The sequence below is a fragment of the Nycticebus coucang genome, chromosome 18 (assembly GCF_027406575.1).
Source record: "Nycticebus coucang isolate mNycCou1 chromosome 18, mNycCou1.pri, whole genome shotgun sequence".
NCBI classification, from domain to species: domain Eukaryota; kingdom Metazoa; phylum Chordata; class Mammalia; order Primates; family Lorisidae; genus Nycticebus; species Nycticebus coucang.
In genome coordinates, this window is record NC_069797.1 from 21,939,420 (window position 1) to 21,957,926 (window position 18,507).

Here is an 18,507-nt window from a genome sequence, read left to right on the forward strand (position 1 = left end):
ACTTAGTGTTCGAAACATCTTTCCAAACGTCTATTTCCTTTGACTTCATATTTCTGGAGACCGTCTCAGGGCACTATTTTGTTTTGGTGTCAACTGCCGCCTTCAGCGTAGAAACACGTTTTGTGAATAGCTAACCTTGTAATATTCCCAGCTCTTCCTCTACATTGTATCCGAAAATAACTTGCAGAACCAAGTTGTATTATGATTACCATCGCCTATTCTTCCCATTCCCAGCTTCATGGGTAGGGGGGTAGAAGAAAAGGGGTTTTCAGTTATTTTCGACAATAGCAAAAGCTTCATACGTCGCTTGCGTAGCCCACAAATTGATGCCAAAGCGATTACGCCGCTGGCGTGAGGGGGGCGGTCAGTGGGTGGTGCTACGCTGGCAGCGTTATTGCCACAGAGCTAGTGGCGTACCTTAGTAGGCTGGGCAGCCCCCGATTGCCGGGGGTGGGGTTGGTGAATAGGGAAGTGGCGCAAATTTGTGGATCGCTCCGCTGAATCCGCCCGCGCGTACCCACCGTCGCCACCGCCCCGGTCCCGGGCCCCCCCCCGCCGGGTTCCCGCAGCCCAGCCCGGTCCAGCCCGGTTCCCCGGGAGGATGAAGTTCGTGTACAAAGAGGAGCATCCGTTCGAGAAGCGCCGCTCTGAGGGCGAGAAGATCCGAAAGAAATACCCTGACCGGGTCCCGGTGAGGACAGTAGCCGGGGCCGAGGACTCGGGACGCTGACGCCACAGCCAGAGCTTGGGTTTGGGACTGGCTTCTCGATGATCAAGCTGCCAGCTGTGGCGGGGTTGGGAGCAAACCTGAAACTGCTGTCCCCGAGATCGGGGGTGAAAGGAGTGGGGGCTAGCGATAGAGCAGAAGATGAGGGGATGTGGACGGGAGAACCTTGGTATTTTAAGTGGAGGCCTAAAGGAGTTTGACAGCCTAGGCTTCACATGGTCATCTCCCCAGCTAGCTAGGGTTGTGAGGGTGAAGCTCTAGCTGACCCAGACAAATCATCTTTGATTAAGGTGGTTTATTATGAGTCCCTGTTCTGCGATTGATTGATCCTGGATATTTAGGTGAGCTCCAGACGGTGGGGTCAAGATCTCTGGCACTTACTGCTGCACCACGTGTGCAGAGACAAAGAGAAATGAGTCTGGGGTAGATGTAGGTACTAAGATTATTACACTTGATCTTAGCCAAAAGGCCGAGAAGCGATGGTACTAAAATTATTGTTGCTTGAATTCTTGACAGGTGGAGTTGTGGGACTATTTCTTACGTTTCCTAATTTTCATTTTTCCTTTATCAGGTGATAGTAGAAAAGGCTCCCAAAGCTCGGATAGGAGACCTGGACAAAAAGAAATACCTGGTGCCTTCTGATCTCACAGGTGGGAACCTGACTCAGTCCAGTTTACTTTCTGTGGGAGGAGGCTCTACCTAACAGCTGTTCTTTTGGGGATATTTATAATCTCTCTGACTTCCTTGCACTTTATATCTTTGGCAGTTGGTCAATTCTACTTCTTGATCCGGAAGCGAATTCATCTCCGAGCTGAGGATGCCTTGTTCTTCTTTGTCAACAATGTCATTCCACCTACCAGCGCCACGATGGGTCAGCTATACCAGGTATGGTGACTGGGAAGTAGTGGAGCTTTGGAGAGGAGACTTGCAAGAGCTTGAGGGGAAGAAAGTGGTTTTAGTCCCAAGTTCTTGGACTAGCTGGCGTGGTTGTCTTAAGATTTCATGAACGTTCTGGGTTGGGGGTTTAGATAGAATATTGGGAATAGAGGGAAGAGGACAGTGAGCTGTAGGAACTGTTCTGATCAGTAGTCTCTCCACCTGTGCCCCCATTCCAAAGCAGCAGAGAACACTTTGAGATCCTTTGCTCAGTATTGCTATAGCAATGATACTGCTTGGCTGCTAGGGCTTGGAGTCAGTGAGGGAGTCAGGCACTGGTTTTGGGGGTCTTCAAAAATAATGTCTGCTTAATGGTTGTTTTAATAACCATAGCCCGGTTGCCTGAAAACCATTTTCTGCTTCACTTTAGGAACACCATGAAGAAGACTTCTTTCTATACATTGCCTACAGTGATGAAAGTGTCTATGGTCTGTGAAGCTGCTGCCTCTGAGGTGGGGCGGGGGGGGGGGCTCTCATTCTACAAAGAGAGAGGTGGCCCTTCTTCCTTGACCTCCTCCTCCTTCAGGCTCAAACACCAACTCTTTTCTTCAGGACCTGCACTTCTTAATGTTTGAGGCCTTCTTTCCAGCTCCTCTTAGCAGGAGGAGTAATGGAAGAGATGGCCTCTTGTACCTCTCCTTTCTCCTTTCTTTCCCTTTCTCTGCCTGCCTTGCCCACTCTGCTTTAGACTTCTTGATTGTCAATCTCTGTCACATCCAGTGATTGTTTTGGTTTCTGTTCCCTTTCTAACTGCCCAAGGGGCTGAGAACCCCAGCAGTCCCTTCCTTTCACTACCTTCTTTTATGAGGGTAGTTGGAAAGGACTGAAATTGTGGGGGGGAAGGTAGGAGGCACATCAATAAAAAGGAAACCACCAAGCTGAACTGAATTTTTCCTGTGTTGTCCCCCTGCCCCTTTCTGTTTTTTAGTTTTATGAAGGTGCCATGGGGTTCAATGGTGGGGAAAGAGGAGGAATAAGTGCAGGTTGGAAGGATAGAAGTATGTTTTGGTTTATTCTGTTCATGTTGGGCTTTTCTGTGTCTGCGTAAAGGGGATGATTTTGTTGTGGTGTAATGAAGTATTCCTATCATTTAATGAAGTTTTATTATTTATTTATTTTTTTGAGATAGTCTTACTATGTCACCCTTGGCAGAATGCCATGTCATCACAGCTCACAGCAACCTCAATCTCTCGGGCTTAAGCGATTCTCTTGCCTTAGCCTCCCAAGTAGCTGGGACTACAGGTGCCCACCACAAGGCCTGGCTATTTTTTGGTAGCTGTTGTTGTTTAGCTGGTCCAGGCTGCGTTCGAACCCTCCACTCTCGGTGCATGTGGCCAGCGCCATAACGGTGCCCAGCCTTATTTATTTATCTTGAGACAGCGTCTAATTCTGATGCCCAGGCTAGAGTGCAGTGGGGTCATCATAGCATGCTGCAGTCCCAGACTCCTGCCTCAGCCTCTAGAATAGCTGGAACTACAGGTATATGCCACCACACGCCTGGCTAATTTTTCTATTTTTTGTAGCAACAGGGTCTCACCTTATTGCTCAGGTTGGTCTCCTGCTCCTCGGCTCAAACAAGCCTCCAGCCTTCATCACCCATAGTGCTAAGATTACAGGCGTGAGCCACCACACCCAGCCTATATATGTATATACAAAATATTACAAAATTAAATTAAAAATACTGATTTTATTGTGGATTCTTACAGAAGAATGTTTTGAAAGTATGTTTTAGATAAACACATGTAAATTTGTTGTAATATTTTGGATTAAGGAGGAGGAGATTTTCGTGTGTGGGAGCTAGTGAAAGGGCTGTTCTCAGTTACTTGTCACTTGGCTAGATTTTGTGCCGGCTTGTGCGATCTAGTGGAGTAGAATCTGAGGGAGGGAGAAGACTGGGAGGAGGGAGCCATTTTCACCAGAAGAACTTCATCTCCCAGCAATCACTTCTCCGACTGGCCGGAAGTGCGGCGGTCAGCCAGGGAGAAAGACTGAGCCGAACGAGGCAGTATGGTGGCCGAGAGTTCTGATACTGTCCTCGTTTTTTCTTGGTCCCGCCCGGCCTACATTTCCCAGGATCCTGCGCGTACTCTTCCGCTCTACCCTCTTGCTCCCAATCTCCCCGCCACTCCCCGGGGGTGGGGAGCGGCTGAGTGCGCCTGCGCCAACACACGGTTTGCTGGGAACTGTAGTTCTGGAGGCTTATACAGTCCTCTTTCCGCTGTTCCCAGACAAACTACAAACCCCTTAGTGCATTGCGCATCGTCGCCGGCGGAGGGAGGGGGAGAAAAGTGGAGGGAGGGAAGCCAGAGGAGGAGGAGGAGGGAGCAGGCGGCCGGCGGCGCGGGGGGAGGGGGCCCCGGTCCGGGAGTGCGGGAGGCAGTGGTGGAGGGAGGTGGCGGCAGCGGCTAGCGGACTCGGGTCTCAACCAGGCTGAGGCGGACACTTCTGTGGAGCGAAGGAGAAGGAGCACCGGAGCACTAGAGGCGGCAACTGGGATCCCCGGCTCAGGGGAGGGGGACGCCGGACCGGGAGGAGGGGAGGGGGCGATGCTGGAAGCCATGGCGGAGCCCAGTCCCGAAGGTGAGCTTTCGACCGGCACCGAGAGCTGAGTCGGCGGGGGGGAGGGGGGGCGGGTGAGGAATCAATTGGCAAACTTGGGAGGTCGAGACCCGGAGTCCAGCGGGGGAGTCTGAGGAGGGGATCGGGGGCCTGGCCCTGGAGGTGGGAGGGCGACGAGTTAAGAGACCTTGGAGAAAGAAGAGTGGAAGACTGGGTTGGGGTAGTTGGAGATCACACCCCGTGTGTGGGGGTCGGTGGGGGAGCGAAGGATAGGAACTGGAAACCCGGAGCTTCGGGGGTTAGGGGCTCAAAGGGCCACCGGCAGATTGGGGCCCTGGGGCTGGGTTGGGGGAATCTGGTGGCCGCAGAGTTGTTGAGGAGGGAAGATGTAAAAGACTGAGTGAGGGGCCCGGTAGTTCGCCGAGGTGGGGGACTTTGTGGTTGCGGTGCCGGAGCTCCGAGTAGTTGCCGCCGGAGATATCCCGGTGATTGTTCGAGGGGTGGGCAGGTAGTTGTGGGGAGAAAAGGGGGTCTGGGTATTGTTTGTGGTAGAGGGACCGGTACTGGGGGTCAGTTGTGGGGAGAGTCGGGAAGCAAGGCGAGCTGGATAGTTGAAGGGGGCTGTGGGGCGGAGTGGTGGGGGTTAAGACCGGCGACTTGCGGGAGGGGGGGAGGTTGGTTGTTGAGGGTTAGAGTCCGGGAGTTGGGGAGGATGAGGGGGGCAGCGGCGGCGGCAACAGGGGCTGCTGTGAGGAGAGTAGCTCGTTGGGGGGAGGGCGCTAGAGTTTAAGAGGTCCATAGCCTTGTGACTTGGTGGTGAGTACGGGGGCGCGGGTGCGGCGGGGGGCGGCGGTCTGCGAGAGCTCGGAACTGGGCCCGGGGGCCCGGCAGGGAGCCTGAGGAGCTCGAGACGGGGAGGGGCCAAAGCCCCGGATGGGGCGGAGGGACGTCGAAATTGTGGGGAGCGCGGTATGGGGGGGCAGGTGGGGCCGCGTCCGGGTTAGAGCTCTTGGTCTGTCCCAGACGCGAAGTAGCGTTGGATGTGTGTGCCTGTGTGTGTTTGGGGTGGGGGTAGGGGCGCGTCGGGCCTCGTGCTTGAGTTGAAGGGAGAGGGCTGGAGGGCGGGGAGCGGTTCAGCGCGGTCATCCTGGACCCTGGGGGCAGGCAGGCGGCTTGTGCGGTCTCGGAGGGCTAGAGGCGGTAGAGCGCAGTCGGGTAGGAACTCGGGGCGCTGAGCGCGTGTGAAGGACTGGGGTGGGTGGGCGGGCGAGCGGCGGCAGCGGCCTGGGCGCGCCCCAAGGAGCGCTATGTAGGGGTGGGGCGCTGGGAGATCCGTGTAGAGTCTATAGAGAAACCGTGAGTTGGGGGGGGGCGGGGCGCCGGGCCTCTGGTTGGGGGAAGGGGAGCGCTATAGCGAGGCCTCAGAGGGCGCGGTGCCCAGGCTCCGCCCCTCGGGGCGGAAGGGGGAGGAGGGGCGGGTCCAGCACAGCTAGGGGCCTGCTGGTCTGGCCGAGGGACTTGGGAGAGGAGGGGGTTTACTTGGGACCAACAAGGTTTAGAGGTGAGGTTTTTACACAGATTGCTTCCTGGTGCCTTGACTCAGCTTTTATTGCTTTTACAGATCCACCTCCGACCCTTAAGCCAGAGACTCAGGTGAGATTTCTCTTACCTTCGCAGCATCTTACCAATGCCTGACACAAACCCCCCTCTGCCTGGCCCCTTCTAGATTTCTCATTTAGGGTCCTTCTAAAACTCGTGTCTGGATTCCATGTTATCCATGTTTCCTTCCTTTCAGCCACCAGAGAAGCGGCGGAGAACAATAGAGGATTTCAACAAATTCTGCAGTTTTGTTTTAGCATACGCTGGTTACATACCCCCTAGCAAAGAGGTAGGTACAGGACGACTGACTTAAGGCTGGTATCTTAGAACTATAGAGGAGCTGTTGTACAAATGGGAGTGTACTATTTTATGGGAGGAGGTCCCCCTCCCCGTAAGAGGAGGGAAGTTGGTAGGAAGGCTGGTTTTGGGGGGAGACTAGCCTGAGTAGCCATGATAGAAAGATGGGACTTGGAGGCATTAATCAACATTTTGGCATGGTTTGGGAAGGTCTTTCTCTGTAAATTTTGGGGAGATGAAAATTATAACAAATGGGGCTGTATAGAAATCATTATGTCTCTAGCCTGGGGAATACAATATTCTAAAGGCCCTGGGGTGGGAGAATAGTGAGGAGATGGTTAGAGCTTGAGCGCAGAGGTAACATGAAAGTGGTCAAGGAGAGGATGCTGATGGCAATTGGTACAGCAATAAGTTTTCTAAGTATAGTGAGATTTGGTGGTTGGTAGATTGGTAGATTGGTTTTCAGGATGGGTTTGTGGAAGGGCTAAGATGATACTGGGCTCCTTCTGACCCTGGTCTTCTACCCTTTTTAAGGAAAGTGACTGGCCAGCCTCTGGCTCCAGTTCTCCATTGCGAGGTGAGAGTGCAGCAGACAGTGATGGCTGGGATTCTGCCCCCTCAGATCTTCGAACCATCCAGACTTTTGTTAAGAAAGCAAAGTCATCCAAGAGGAGAGCTGCCCAAGCAGGTCCCACCCAGCCAGGACCCCCAAGGTCCACTTTCTCTCGTCTACAGGCTCCTGACAGTGCCACCTTGCTTGAGAAGATGAAACTCAAGGACTCTCTCTTTGATCTGGATGGGCCCAAAGTGGCATCTCCACTGTCCCCCACATCCCTGACACATACTTCCCGGCCCCCTGCTGCTCTCACCGCAGTGCCCCTTTCCCCGGGGGACCTCTCCCAGCCTCGAAAGAAGGACCGAAAAAACCGAAAGTTGGGGCCAGGATCAGGGGCTGGCTTTGGGGTGCTTCGGAGGCCTCGGCCAGCTCCTGGGGATGGGGAAAAGAGGTCTCGAATCAAGAAAAGCAAGAAGCGGAAGTTGAAAAAGGCAGAGAGGGGAGATAGACTCCCACCTCCTGGGCCTCCCCGGGCACCCCCAAGTGATACAGACTCTGAAGAGGAGGAGGAGGAGGAAGAGGAGGAAGAGGAGGATGAAGAGATGGCAGCAGTGGTAGGGGGTGAAGCCTCAGCTCCTGTACTCCCAACACCCCCTGAGGCTCCTAGGCCCCCTGCCGTGGTGCACACTGAAGGAGCCCCTATCACTGACAGTGAAAGCAAGGAGGTAGGCAGCACTGAAACAAGTCAAGATGGAGATGCTAGCTCCAGTGAAGGTGAAATGCGGGTTATGGATGAAGATATCATGGTAGAATCAGGTGAGAGGTTTGGGGCTGTCCAGGGGCAGCTGGTATAATGGGTTTGGGGGTGTTGTGAATCCAGGAGCTCAGGCAGAATACCAAACAAACCTTCTTTTCTCCAGGTGATGACTCATGGGATCTGATCACGTGTTACTGCCGAAAGCCTTTTGCAGGGCGGCCCATGATTGAGTGCAGCCTGTGTGGGACGTGGATCCACCTCTCCTGTGCTAAGATTAAGAAGACCAATGTCCCTGACTTCTTTTATTGTCAGAAATGCAAGGAACTGCGGCCAGAGGCCCGGCGGTTAGGGGGCCCCCCCAAATCTGGAGAACCCTGACGATGCCTTTAAGCTGGAACTTCCAAATGACAACATGACTTGGGAACCGTGCCTCAGGGTCCTCAGTTTATCCCCTGGAGCTTGGATACTGTCCCCAAGGAAGACTTGTTTGAAAATAAGTCTCAAATTCCTGCCCAATCCTTCCTCCCCACTCTGGACTTGAAATGGCACCCATTGCAGTTGGGGGTGGGAAACTGGGTCTGTAGACACATAGTTATTTGTCTCTTGGCTCTGCCACCCATCACTTTCTGGGCCAGGTTGGAATTGGGATGGAATGGGACAGTTGTCTATAAAACTCTAGTGTAAATATAGCACTCCCCTTCCTCACATTTTCTTCTATTTCACTCCCCATTTTCTTCTCCACCAGTTGTATTTTTAATTTTGGACTTCCTCTTTTGGGCATGGGAGCTCAAAAGGTGGAGTACTAGAGCTTGGCCAAGCGAGGAAGGAAAGCAGACAGGTGACAATTCTCACTCACCTCTTTTGTTTTTAATAATACTGGCTACCTGTTTGTACAGACGGCCTGCGTGTTGTAAATAAAGCAGAGTGGGCTCTTTTGTGTTTTTAGCCCTCACTGGCTGTCCTGCTTTGGGAGGGAGGCGCTGGAAAAGTTGGCTTGAAACCCACCTCTCAAAATCCGATCCAAAAAGCCGGCCTGGCTCTGGGCCTTACCCCGAGGTACTTTGGAGTAGCCAGTCCTATAGCCTCATCTGATTATTGCCCTCCAACACTTTCCACAATTCCCATCCTCTGTGCACGCACAGTCCCGAGGATCAGAGTAGATTCACGCTTCTTGCCAGGGTCGGGTAGAACGGTGTGAGCTGATTGCCTACGGCTTGAGGGCAGAGGCTAGCTCAAGTTGGGTTCTTGGAGGACCTCGGCTGGGGGACACGTTTGGGGGCGGGGCCGCTTATGGTTGAGAGACCGTTGAAGAAGGTAGCGGTCACGTGGCAGGTGGGGGGGTTCGGACTGTCACGTGACATAAGGGAGTCACGTGGCGAGGACAGCGAAGGAGAGCTGGGTGGGCGGGCTTGTGTCACGTGATATGGGGAGAGGTGGGCGGGGACCTGGAGGTCGCTGGCGACGGTGGCGGTGGCGCGCGGCGGTGGCGGCTGAGTCGGCTGTTTTGGGTTGCCTCCCACGGCCCGGCCTGCCCCGCCCCTCTGCTCCTGCTGACTACCCCTTTCCTTGCCTTTGCACCTCTCCGGTTCTGGGTCTGTGGTGTTCTTGTTTGTGCGTGGGTTTGCGGGTTGCGCAGGCGCGGAGGGGGGAGATTAGCCCTGTTAGGTGGACGGCGGATCCCGGGAGCGCGCAGGCTAGACCATGGCGGGCAGCAGCACAGGGGGCGGTGGGGTCGGGGAGACCAAGGTGATTTACCACCTCGATGAGGAAGAGACGCCTTACCTGGTGAAGATCCCGGTCCCCGCTGAGCGCATCACCCTCGGCGATTTCAAGAGCGTTCTGCAGCGGCCCGCAGGCGCTAAGTACTTTTTCAAGTCTATGGATCAGGATTTCGGGTGAGTACTAGGCCTAGATAGGACTGATGGGAGCTGTGCTAGGGTGGATTGGGCGATGTGATGGGGCACGCATCTACTCTGGGCCATACTGGGATTTTCTGGCTTATAGTGGAACGTGTTGTACTATGCTGAGGGTTATGCTGGAACAGATTGAGACACAGGGAGCTATAGGAGGATAAACTGGGGTACACTAAATCAGGTTAGAGAAGATTAGGCTACACTGGAATAGATGGGGGCACGCTGGTTTATTTTGGGATATTCTGGACTGTACTGATATAGATAGATCTATTTTCTGGTAGTAGATTCTGAACAGTTTTGTAGCACACAGGCTATGTAGATATTCTGAAATTTCCTAGTACAGATTGGGCTATATAGGGGCAGTTTAGTGACATTCTGGTCTATAGTAGGGCAGACAGGATTGTTTTGGTTTATTCTAGTTTAAAATAATACAAAGAGTGCGCTATTGGGATGTTCTAGGCTGCCTTGGAGTAGATTATCCTGGAGAAACTTGGGCCGTTCTGGGCTCTATTGGGTTTTATTGGTTAAGCAACCTGTTTTTCTTGAGGTCAGACATGGTTCTATTGGGGTTCTCATACAAGGTTCTTGGGGCCTATGCTAGTACAGACAGCTGTATTGGGATATTGTAGTCTATATTGGTACAGGCAGCTGTGTGTGGGGACATTGCAGGCTGTGCTGGAATAGATTGGGCTATCCCGGGGTAATTTGGGACTTTCTGGGCTAGATTGGGATTGTAAATAATGTTGAGTAAACTCTTGTGTTTATATTCTTTGGGACTGAGCGCTCTGGGTCCTCAACCTCCTGCTTTTTTGAAGGCAGCTTGATTAAGTTGGAGCAGTGTGGGCTCTAGGAGAACTGAACGTACTGAACTGTACCTAGAAAAATTGTTTGACATCGGGAGAGTGATACTGTCTTGGAAGTCTCTTAGACTTAAATCAAGGTTGTTTTATTTGTCAGTAATGTAATCTTGAGCAATTTGCCTTGATCTTGTCCGTGATATGGAGATACCACAGAATAGAATGCATAGTAGATGCATGGCATGTGGTAAATTCTTGGTGAGTGGTGATTGTCAATAAAAGTATTGAGACTGACTAGTCCATAAACTAGGTTATGATGATACAGAGTAATTTGTCTTGGAGTAGGTTGACCTATGCTGAGATTTAGGTTATGCTGGGAAGAATACTACATTATGCTGAGACAGATTGGTACTAACTGGGCTGTATCACCACATTGATAGCAAATGGATTAAGTTGGTATATATCTAGGGTTAGATTAGGCTAGAACCACATTAGGCTAAGGAGTTAATCAGACAAGATGTCCTAATTTGGGAGTGAGGGTTTGTATGTGAAGGAGAGGAGAAACTAGGACATAGAGTTTCATAGTTTCTATGGTTTCTTTTTTGTTTTTGTTTCCTTTTTTTTTTTTTTTGTTAACCACTATACTAATACTAATGAGGAGGTTTAAATGTTTATTAATTAAATCAACAAATGGAGTTTTTTTTGGGGGGGGGTCTTTTATTTGAGATAGAATCTCACTGCTGCCCTGGTAGAGTGCTGTGGCATCATAGCTCACAGCAACCTCTGGCTCTTGGGCTCAAGTAATCCTTTTACCTCAGCCTCCCAAGTAGCTGAGACTATAGGTGCTGCCACCACATGGGGCTAGTTTTTCTGTTTTTAGTAGAGACGGGATGGGGTTTTGCTCTTGCTTAGTCTGTTCTCAAACTCCTGAGCTCAGGCAGTCCTCCTGCTTTGGCCTCCCATAGTGCTGGGAACCAAATTATTGTTAATGCCTAGTGTTAGATACTGTGCTATGTGGCCAGGATGTGGTGTTGAACGAAGTGTTAATCGCTTGAGGTTGTGGTTGAGAAGAGGCAAGTCCAGTCTACCTTAAGGAACCCATAGGAGTCATTTCCAATGCTGGCCTTTGGGATCTGTCAGACCAAGCAGATAGCTTAATGCAAAGCTGCACATGCCTGTAGTCCTAGCTATTGGGGGAGGCTGATCTGGGAGAATTGCTTGAGCCCAGGAGTTCAAGGCTGCAGTGAGCTAGGATCATCACACCACTGCACTCCAGCCTGGGCAACCAGACCGAGACCCTGTCTGAAAAAATAAAAATAATTAGCCAGGCATGGTGGTGTACCCTTGTAGTCCCAGCTACTTGGGAGGCTATGGTGGAAAGATTGCTTGGGCAAGGAGTTCTGGACTGTATTGCGCTATGACAGTTGGGTGTCTGCACTAAGTTAGGTGTCAGTATAGTGACCTTTAGGGAGTAGGGGACCACCATGTTGCCTAAGGAGGGAAGAATCGGTCCAGGTCAGAAATAAAACAGGTCAAAATTCCCATGCTGATCACTAATGGGACCATGCTTGTGAATAGCTCTCTAGCCTAGGCAACATAGTGACACTACTGTCTCAAAAAAAAATCAAAAGAAAAACAATATTACTTAGTGCAGAGTTTGTGCTGGGTGAAGCCAAGGAAAATGGGAAGCCTGGCTTGGGGACTTATAGCCTAATTAGGAGATACTGTTGTTTGATCTAATGTTTTTTTTTTTTTATGTTTATTTCATTTCATTTTATTTATTTGAGACAGAGTTTCACTATGTTGCCCTTGGTAGACTGTCTTGGTGTCACAGCTCACAGCAACCTCCAACTCTTGGACTTAAGCGATTCTTTTGCCTCAGCCTCCCAAGTAGCTGGGACTATAGGCGCCCGCCACAACGCCTGGCTAATTGATGTATTTTTTTTTTTTTTTTTGGTTTTTGGCCGGGGCTGGGTTTGAACCCGCCACCTCTGGCATATGGGACCAGCGCCCTACCCCTTGAGCCACAGGCGCCGCCCTAATTAATGTATTTTTTTAACCTATACAAAGACAACACTTTTTGCATAGCTCTCTGGAAGTAAATTAGAAAGGACTAAAGAAAAGTGTTAAGAGTAGAGACTTAGATGACACCAGAGCCTTTTTATGGGAAGGTGTGTGAGGAACGGAAATGGGGTTGAGGGGAGGCTACTAGCAAGTCTCCTAAGTTAGATATTTTGGGCAGAGTGGTAGCCATAGGGGATTTCCTGTGAAATTGGACTGAGAGGTATGAATCAGACTCAAGGAAGTCTTTGTAGAAGCATTGTGCCCTTGAGGATGAGCTGAGGAGAGAAGGAGAAATATGAAAAGGGAGTTGAGTTTAGAGATTTGTTAGGTGTAGGAGTGAATTGTTTCAGTATAAGAAGAGGACTTGGACAGGGCAGGAGAAAGTCAATATTCTTAAGCTGGATGAAGATTGGGAGAACCTTTGTGGGTGGGGGGGTGGCTAGTCCAGCCCACTGATCTCTATCTGGTGTCTTGGCAGGGTGGTGAAAGAGGAAATTTCAGATGACAATGCCCGCCTCCCCTGCTTCAACGGAAGGGTGGTATCTTGGGTAAGGGACCCTGACTCTCAGCATTGCCAAGCTCCTCCAAGCCTCAGTCTGTTTCTGTCACCCTCCCCCTTCCCAGGTGCTGGAGGCCTTGCCTGTTTGCTAGGGAGCCTCTCAGCCTTTTCCTTCTGGAGCCTCTAATACTTGCTACTGCTTTTTTTTTGGGTTGTTCTCCAGGTTCTCTCAGCTCTGTCTCTTTTTGAATCCTTTCTTTACTGTCAGCTCTTATATTTCATCTTCCAATTGAGCCAATTTTTATCATTTGCATCTTTTTAGCTAGTGTCATCAGATAATCCCCCACCTGAGATGGCTCCTCTAGCCCATGAAGCTCGAACAGAACTGGCACCTCCACCCCCACCATTACCCCCTTTGCCACCAGAGAGGACCAGCGGCATTGGGGACTCGAGGCCTCCGTCTTTCCAGTGAGTCCTTAGGATTCTTGAGTCCAGGGGAGGGAGATGACGAGGGACTCTACACCCTTTGGGAGGAGAAGCTTAAGATTTGGAGCCTTGTTCTCCTGACATGGGCTGGAAACCATTTCTGCCCATCTAGTCCTAATATGTCCAGCAGCCGTGAAAATCTGGAGCCTGAGACAGAGACTGAGTCAGTAGTTTCACTGAGGCGAGAGCGGCCTCGCAGGAGAGACAGCAGTGAGCATGGCGGTGAGGGACAGCCCCTGGAGGATGGTAGCCTGGGGGCCAGGAAGGGCTGGGCCAGCCCCCTGGCCTTGGTGGGGGTGAGGAGTGGGAAACCTGGTTCCCAAGCTTCCTATTCATATGCAGCTGGGGGTCTTAGGCCTGGTGGCCCCTCCAGGCTAGAACGCCACCTGGCTGGGTATGAGAGCTCCTCTACCCTCATGACCAGTGAATTGGAGAGTACCAGCCTGGGGGACTCGGAGGAGGATGATACCATGAGCAGGTAGGCCTCCACACATCTCCTGGGTTTTTAGTTCCCTCCCCTCCCTCCTTCTAGTCATTCTCTCTCTTGGCCCTATGTTTACTTCATCCATCCTATGTCTTACAAGTGCTCCCCTTTCCACCTCTTGACAGGTTTAGCAGCTCCACAGAGCAGAGCAGCGCCTCACGCCTCCTTAAGCGCCACCGGCGCCGGAGAAAACAGCGTCCACCCCGCCTGGAGAGGGTGAGAGGGATCCCCTACCACAACTAGGACTGGGAGAAGGTGGGAATGTAGGCCTTGGTTTAGGCATCCTAGGGTATAGGCAGAGCTCAGGGCTTATCCTGGATTATTGAAGGGCACACTAGCTCCTGCTACTTTTCCCACCACAGAGCTCCTCCTTCAGCAGCGTCACGGATTCTACAATGTCTCTCAACATCATCACAGTCACACTCAACATGGGTATGGAGAGAGCCTGAGGCTAGGGGAAGGGGGAACACCTGTGCTCGTGGGCTCCCTGTGGTCATTTAGCTGGGGCTTCCCATCCTCATGTGGACTCTCTCCTCAGAGAAGTACAACTTTCTGGGCATTTCCATTGTGGGCCAAAGCAATGAGCGGGGAGATGGAGGCATCTACATCGGCTCCATCATGAAGGGTGGGGCCGTGGCAGCCGATGGGCGCATCGAGCCAGGGGACATGCTTTTGCAGGTGTGCTGGGGCAGGGCCACTGAGCCACCTTGGGCAGGGGCTCTCAGCAGCCTGTGGCACCCAGCCTCAGACCTGCATCCTCTCATGTCTAGGTGAATGACATGAACTTTGAGAACATGAGCAATGACGATGCTGTGCGGGTGCTGAGGGATATTGTACACAAGCCCGGGTGAGTCCCTGAGTTGGTCTCAGGTCCTCGATCCTTTTCTTTTTCTCTTTCACTTTTTGTTTTGCAATTTTAATAAATAGTGAGACATAACACTCACTACATGAAACAAAAATATGCCATGTGGTAAATAATTCTAGAGTGAATGCTAATGCCTCTACCACTTAAGGTCATCATATAGAAGGAGATTGTGTATACCCCCCAGATTATCTACCTGCACTGTCCCTTCGTATGGCCAACCATTACTTCCTTAGGGTTAGTCATTGTCTTGGCTTCTGTGGTCATCACCGTGGCAAGAAATGTTTGCTTCACTTGATAGCTTTACCACCCATGCATGTGTCCTCGAACAACACATTTTAGTTTTACTTGTTTTTAAACTTTCTGTGAATGGGCTCAGCACCTGTGGCTCAAGTGGGTAAGGTGCCAGGCACATACACTGAGCTGGCTGGTTCGAATCCAGCCCGGCCCGCCAAACAACAATGATGCTGCAGGGCGGCGCCTGTGGCTCAATCGGTAAGGCGCCAGCCCCATATACCGAGGGTGGCGGGTTCAAACCCGGCCCCAGCTGAACTGCAACCAAAAAATAGCCAGGCGTTGTGGCGGGCGCCTGTAGTCCCAGCTGCTCGGGAGGCTGAGGCAAGAGAATCGCTTAAGCCCAGGAGTTGGAGGTTGCTGTGAGCTGTGATGCCACAGCACTTTACCCAGGGCCATAAAGTGAGACTCTGTCTCTACAAAAAAAAAAAAAAACAATGATGGCTGCAACCAAAAAATAGCCAGGCATTGTGGTGGGTGCCTGTAGTCCCAGCTACTTGAGAGGCAGAGACAGAAGAATCACTTCAGCCCAGGAGCTGGAGGTTGCTGTGAGCTGTGATACCATAGCACTCTATCCAGGGCGACAACTTGAGGCTGTGTCTCAAAAAAAATAGAACAACAAAACTTTCTGTGAATGGAATTGTGCAGTGTGTACTCTCTTGTTTCACTCAACGCTATGTTTGTAAGGGTTATCCTTGTTGGTGAGTCATCCACATTGTGGGACCTTCCACCCTCACCTTCTCTGGCCCAGTCACACATGCGCTCTTTTTCTTGTCATCCTCTTTCTGTCCCTCCATCCATTCTTGTTCCAGGCCTCCACTCTCCTGAGGCCTTCTCCATCCTGCCCCCCTGACTGGCCACCTCTTCCCCACAGCCCCATCGTGCTGACTGTGGCCAAGTGCTGGGATCCCTCTCCCCAGGCCTATTTCACCCTCCCTCGAAGTAAGTGATGCTCAAGGAGGTGCCTGAGGCTGGGCCTGGGCCTATAGGCTATGGGCGTGTGTGGAGTAGGGGGTAGGCATAGGTGGGACAGAAGTCTGAGGAAAGTACAGGGACTGAGACTTAGAAGTGGTCTTTTTGGTGGCCTTCTTTGTCCCAGATGAGCCCATCCAGCCAATTGACCCTGCTGCCTGGGTGTCACATTCTGCTGCACTGACTGGTACCTTCCCAGTCTATCCAGGCTCCTCATCCATGAGCACCATCACATCTGGATCCTCTTTGCCTGATGGTGAGGCCCCACCCTACCTCCTTAAAGTTTGCCCATCAGTAGCCTGAACTGTAGCTCCTATGTGAGTGGGCTGTACCCCAGATAACCTGATGTTTCTTCTGCCAGGCTGTGAGGGCCAGGGCCTCTCCATCCATACAGACATGGCATCTGTGACCAAGGCCATGGCAGCTCCAGAGTCTGGGCTGGAGGTCCGGGACCGCATGTGGCTCAAAATCACCATCCCTAATGCCTTTCTGGGTACAGCTGGGCCCTGGGCAGGTGGCATGGGGAGGGGAGGAGGAGGAGGAGGTTGATCAAAGCTGGGAATGGCACAGGCAGGGGTGAGGACAGGAATTGAAAACAGAATCTGAGGCCTCTTTCTACTGTGGCTTCTCCTAGGCTCAGATGTGGTTGACTGGCTCTACCATCACGTGGAGGGCTTTCCTGAGCGGCGGGAGGCACGCAAGTATGCCAGTGGGCTGCTCAAGGCGGGCTTGATCCGACATACCGTAAACAAGATCACCTTCTCTGAGCAGTGCTATTATGTCTTCGGAGACCTCAGTGGTGGCTGTGAGAGTTGTGAGTGTCCCTGTCTCAGCCCTGGGAGAGTGGCTCTGCCTGCCTTAATTCTACCTCTCTGACCCCAGACCTAGCCCAGAGACCCAGCTAAGGCCACTGTGGACAGTCAAGCAGTATATTTCCTACACTAGGTCCTTCATTGGCCCAAGTGGTAGCTGATGTCCACCTGTGTGCTGTTTGACAAGTCCTGCACTAGGTACAGAATTGTGTCTGCTACCAGGAGAGGCATCTCTTCCTAAGTCCCACAAAAGCATATGGGCTAGTGATGGCCCTGGGTGTGCCCCTGCCTGATGGCAGCAGTAGGTAGGAAATTTCCTGTCAGAGGGCCTCATAACCCTGTTTTACCCCCATCTTTGATGGATCTGGGGACACAATTCCCAGTTCCTCTTCATTCAGTGACTTGAGATTGTGGTCTCTTGAAGCAGTGATTTTTTTTTTTTTTTGGTTTCCTTGCTTTCCAGACCTAGTCAACCTATCTCTGAATGACAACGATGGCTCAAGCGGGGCTTCAGACCAGGACACTCTGGCTCCTCTGCCTGGGGCCACCCCTTGGCCCCTGTTGCCCACCTTCTCCTACCAATACCCAGCCCCGCACCCTTACAGTCCCCAACCCCCACCCTACCATGAACTTTCATCCTATACCTATGGTGGGGGCAGTGCCAGCAGCCAGCACAGTGAGGGTAAGTCCCCCTGGATACTGATAGGGCCAGGTTTTGAGGGTGGAACAGAGAGGAACCAGGAGGGAGAGGCTGTGGGGGGGCTGGGAAAGCCAAAGGAGCTGGGCTAGGGTTCACTTGCCCCATCCTCTCTCCCCCACAGGTAGCCGGAGCAGTGGGTCAACTCGAAGCGATGGGGGGGCAGGGCGCACAGGGAGGCCTGAGGAGCGGGCCCCTGAGTCCAAGTCTGGCAGCGGCAGTGAGTCTGAGCCCTCCAGCCGCGGGGGCAGCCTTCGGCGGGGTGGGGAACCTGGTGGGAGTGGTGATGGGGGTCCTCTCTCTTCCAGAGGCTCAGCTGGGGGTGCTCCTAATCTCCGAGCCCACCCAGGGCTCCATCCCTATGGGCCACCCCCTGGCATGACCCTCCCCTATAATCCCATGATGGTGGTCATGATGCCTCCGCCCCCGCCCCCTATCCCCTCAGCAGTACAGCCCCCAGGGGCTCCTCCAGTCAGAGATCTGGGCTCCGTGCCCCCAGAACTGACAGCCAGCCGCCAAAGTTTCCACATGGCCATGGGCAACCCCAGTGAGTTCTTTGTGGATGTTATGTAGAACCCACTGTGGGACTATGTTGGGCCTCTGCTCTTGGCCTATCCAGACTCAGCTTGGTGCTCTATACTATGACTGGGTGTCTTGTCAATCACGTGCCCTTTACTCCTTGCAGTGCCTAGGCTGAGCCTGTTGGCTGCTGTGAGGTGGTTGCCTCTGTGACTTGTCACCAGCAGTGCCTGGTTCCTCCCCCTTTCCTCAGGGGTAAACAAGGGACCTTTGGTTATTTTTAGCTTTACTGTTTTTTTAAATAAGCCTTTTGGGGGTTAAAATAGATTTTCTTACATTTTTGAAACTATTTTTTTAAATAGACATTTCCTTTTATATGAAGAATCCTCATCTCCTAGAGCCCCTTTTCTAACCCCAGAATGTGATCTCCTCCAGTTGCCCAATTGGCACTGCCCTGTGCAGGGTAGGAGGTGGTCATTGGTACCCTGGGAGGAGGAAGGGGTTGGTCACACTAGACAGTAGTCCAAGGAAGCTGGGGTATTTGGCATTTGGGGCCATGTAGCTGCCTTTGTTACTCTATTTATTTTAGTCACTTGTATAAAACACCAAATAAAGCAATAGAGGCAAACTCCCCACACCTCTGGCTCCTTTCTTTGGGAGGGAAGCAGGCAGCTAAA

At 52.1% G+C, this 18,507-nt stretch overlaps 3 protein-coding genes across 5 annotated transcripts; all 3 read left to right on the forward strand.

The window, feature by feature from the left end:
- Positions 1-268: 268 nt before the first annotated feature.
- Positions 269-2,546, forward strand: GABARAP (GABA type A receptor-associated protein). Its single transcript, XM_053567552.1, has 4 exons — positions 269-691; positions 1,299-1,377; positions 1,494-1,612; positions 2,034-2,546. The coding sequence occupies exons 1-4, from the start codon at positions 602-604 to the stop codon at positions 2,097-2,099; spliced, it is 354 nt and encodes a 117-aa protein (XP_053423527.1). The 5' UTR covers positions 269-601; the 3' UTR covers positions 2,100-2,546.
- A 1,443-nt stretch (positions 2,547-3,989) lies between these two features.
- Positions 3,990-8,373, forward strand: PHF23 (PHD finger protein 23). The gene is made up of 5 exons (XM_053567553.1): positions 3,990-4,243; positions 5,844-5,875; positions 6,018-6,110; positions 6,653-7,490; positions 7,595-8,373. Exons 1-5 carry the CDS (start codon positions 4,210-4,212, stop codon positions 7,807-7,809), a joined length of 1,212 nt encoding a protein of 403 aa, XP_053423528.1. The 5' UTR covers positions 3,990-4,209; the 3' UTR covers positions 7,810-8,373.
- Positions 8,374-8,844: 471 nt separating this feature from the next.
- DVL2 (dishevelled segment polarity protein 2) lies at positions 8,845-18,461 on the forward strand. Of its 3 annotated transcripts, XM_053567555.1 has the most exons (15): positions 8,845-9,326; positions 12,684-12,753; positions 13,027-13,172; positions 13,303-13,412; positions 13,533-13,668; positions 13,800-13,890; positions 14,037-14,106; positions 14,213-14,352; positions 14,445-14,521; positions 15,705-15,772; positions 15,930-16,058; positions 16,164-16,295; positions 16,437-16,616; positions 17,078-17,296; positions 17,436-18,461. In XM_053567555.1, the coding sequence occupies exons 1-15, from the start codon at positions 9,133-9,135 to the stop codon at positions 17,882-17,884; spliced, it is 2,211 nt and encodes a 736-aa protein (XP_053423530.1). In that variant the 5' UTR covers positions 8,845-9,132; the 3' UTR covers positions 17,885-18,461. The 3 variants fall into 3 exon arrangements, with proteins under 3 accessions (XP_053423530.1, XP_053423531.1, XP_053423529.1); XM_053567556.1 differs by having other exon boundaries at positions 8,878-9,326; positions 13,303-13,668; positions 16,437-16,641; positions 17,073-17,296; XM_053567554.1 differs by having other exon boundaries at positions 8,878-9,326; positions 13,303-13,668.
- The last annotated feature ends 46 nt before the right edge of the window (positions 18,462-18,507 follow it).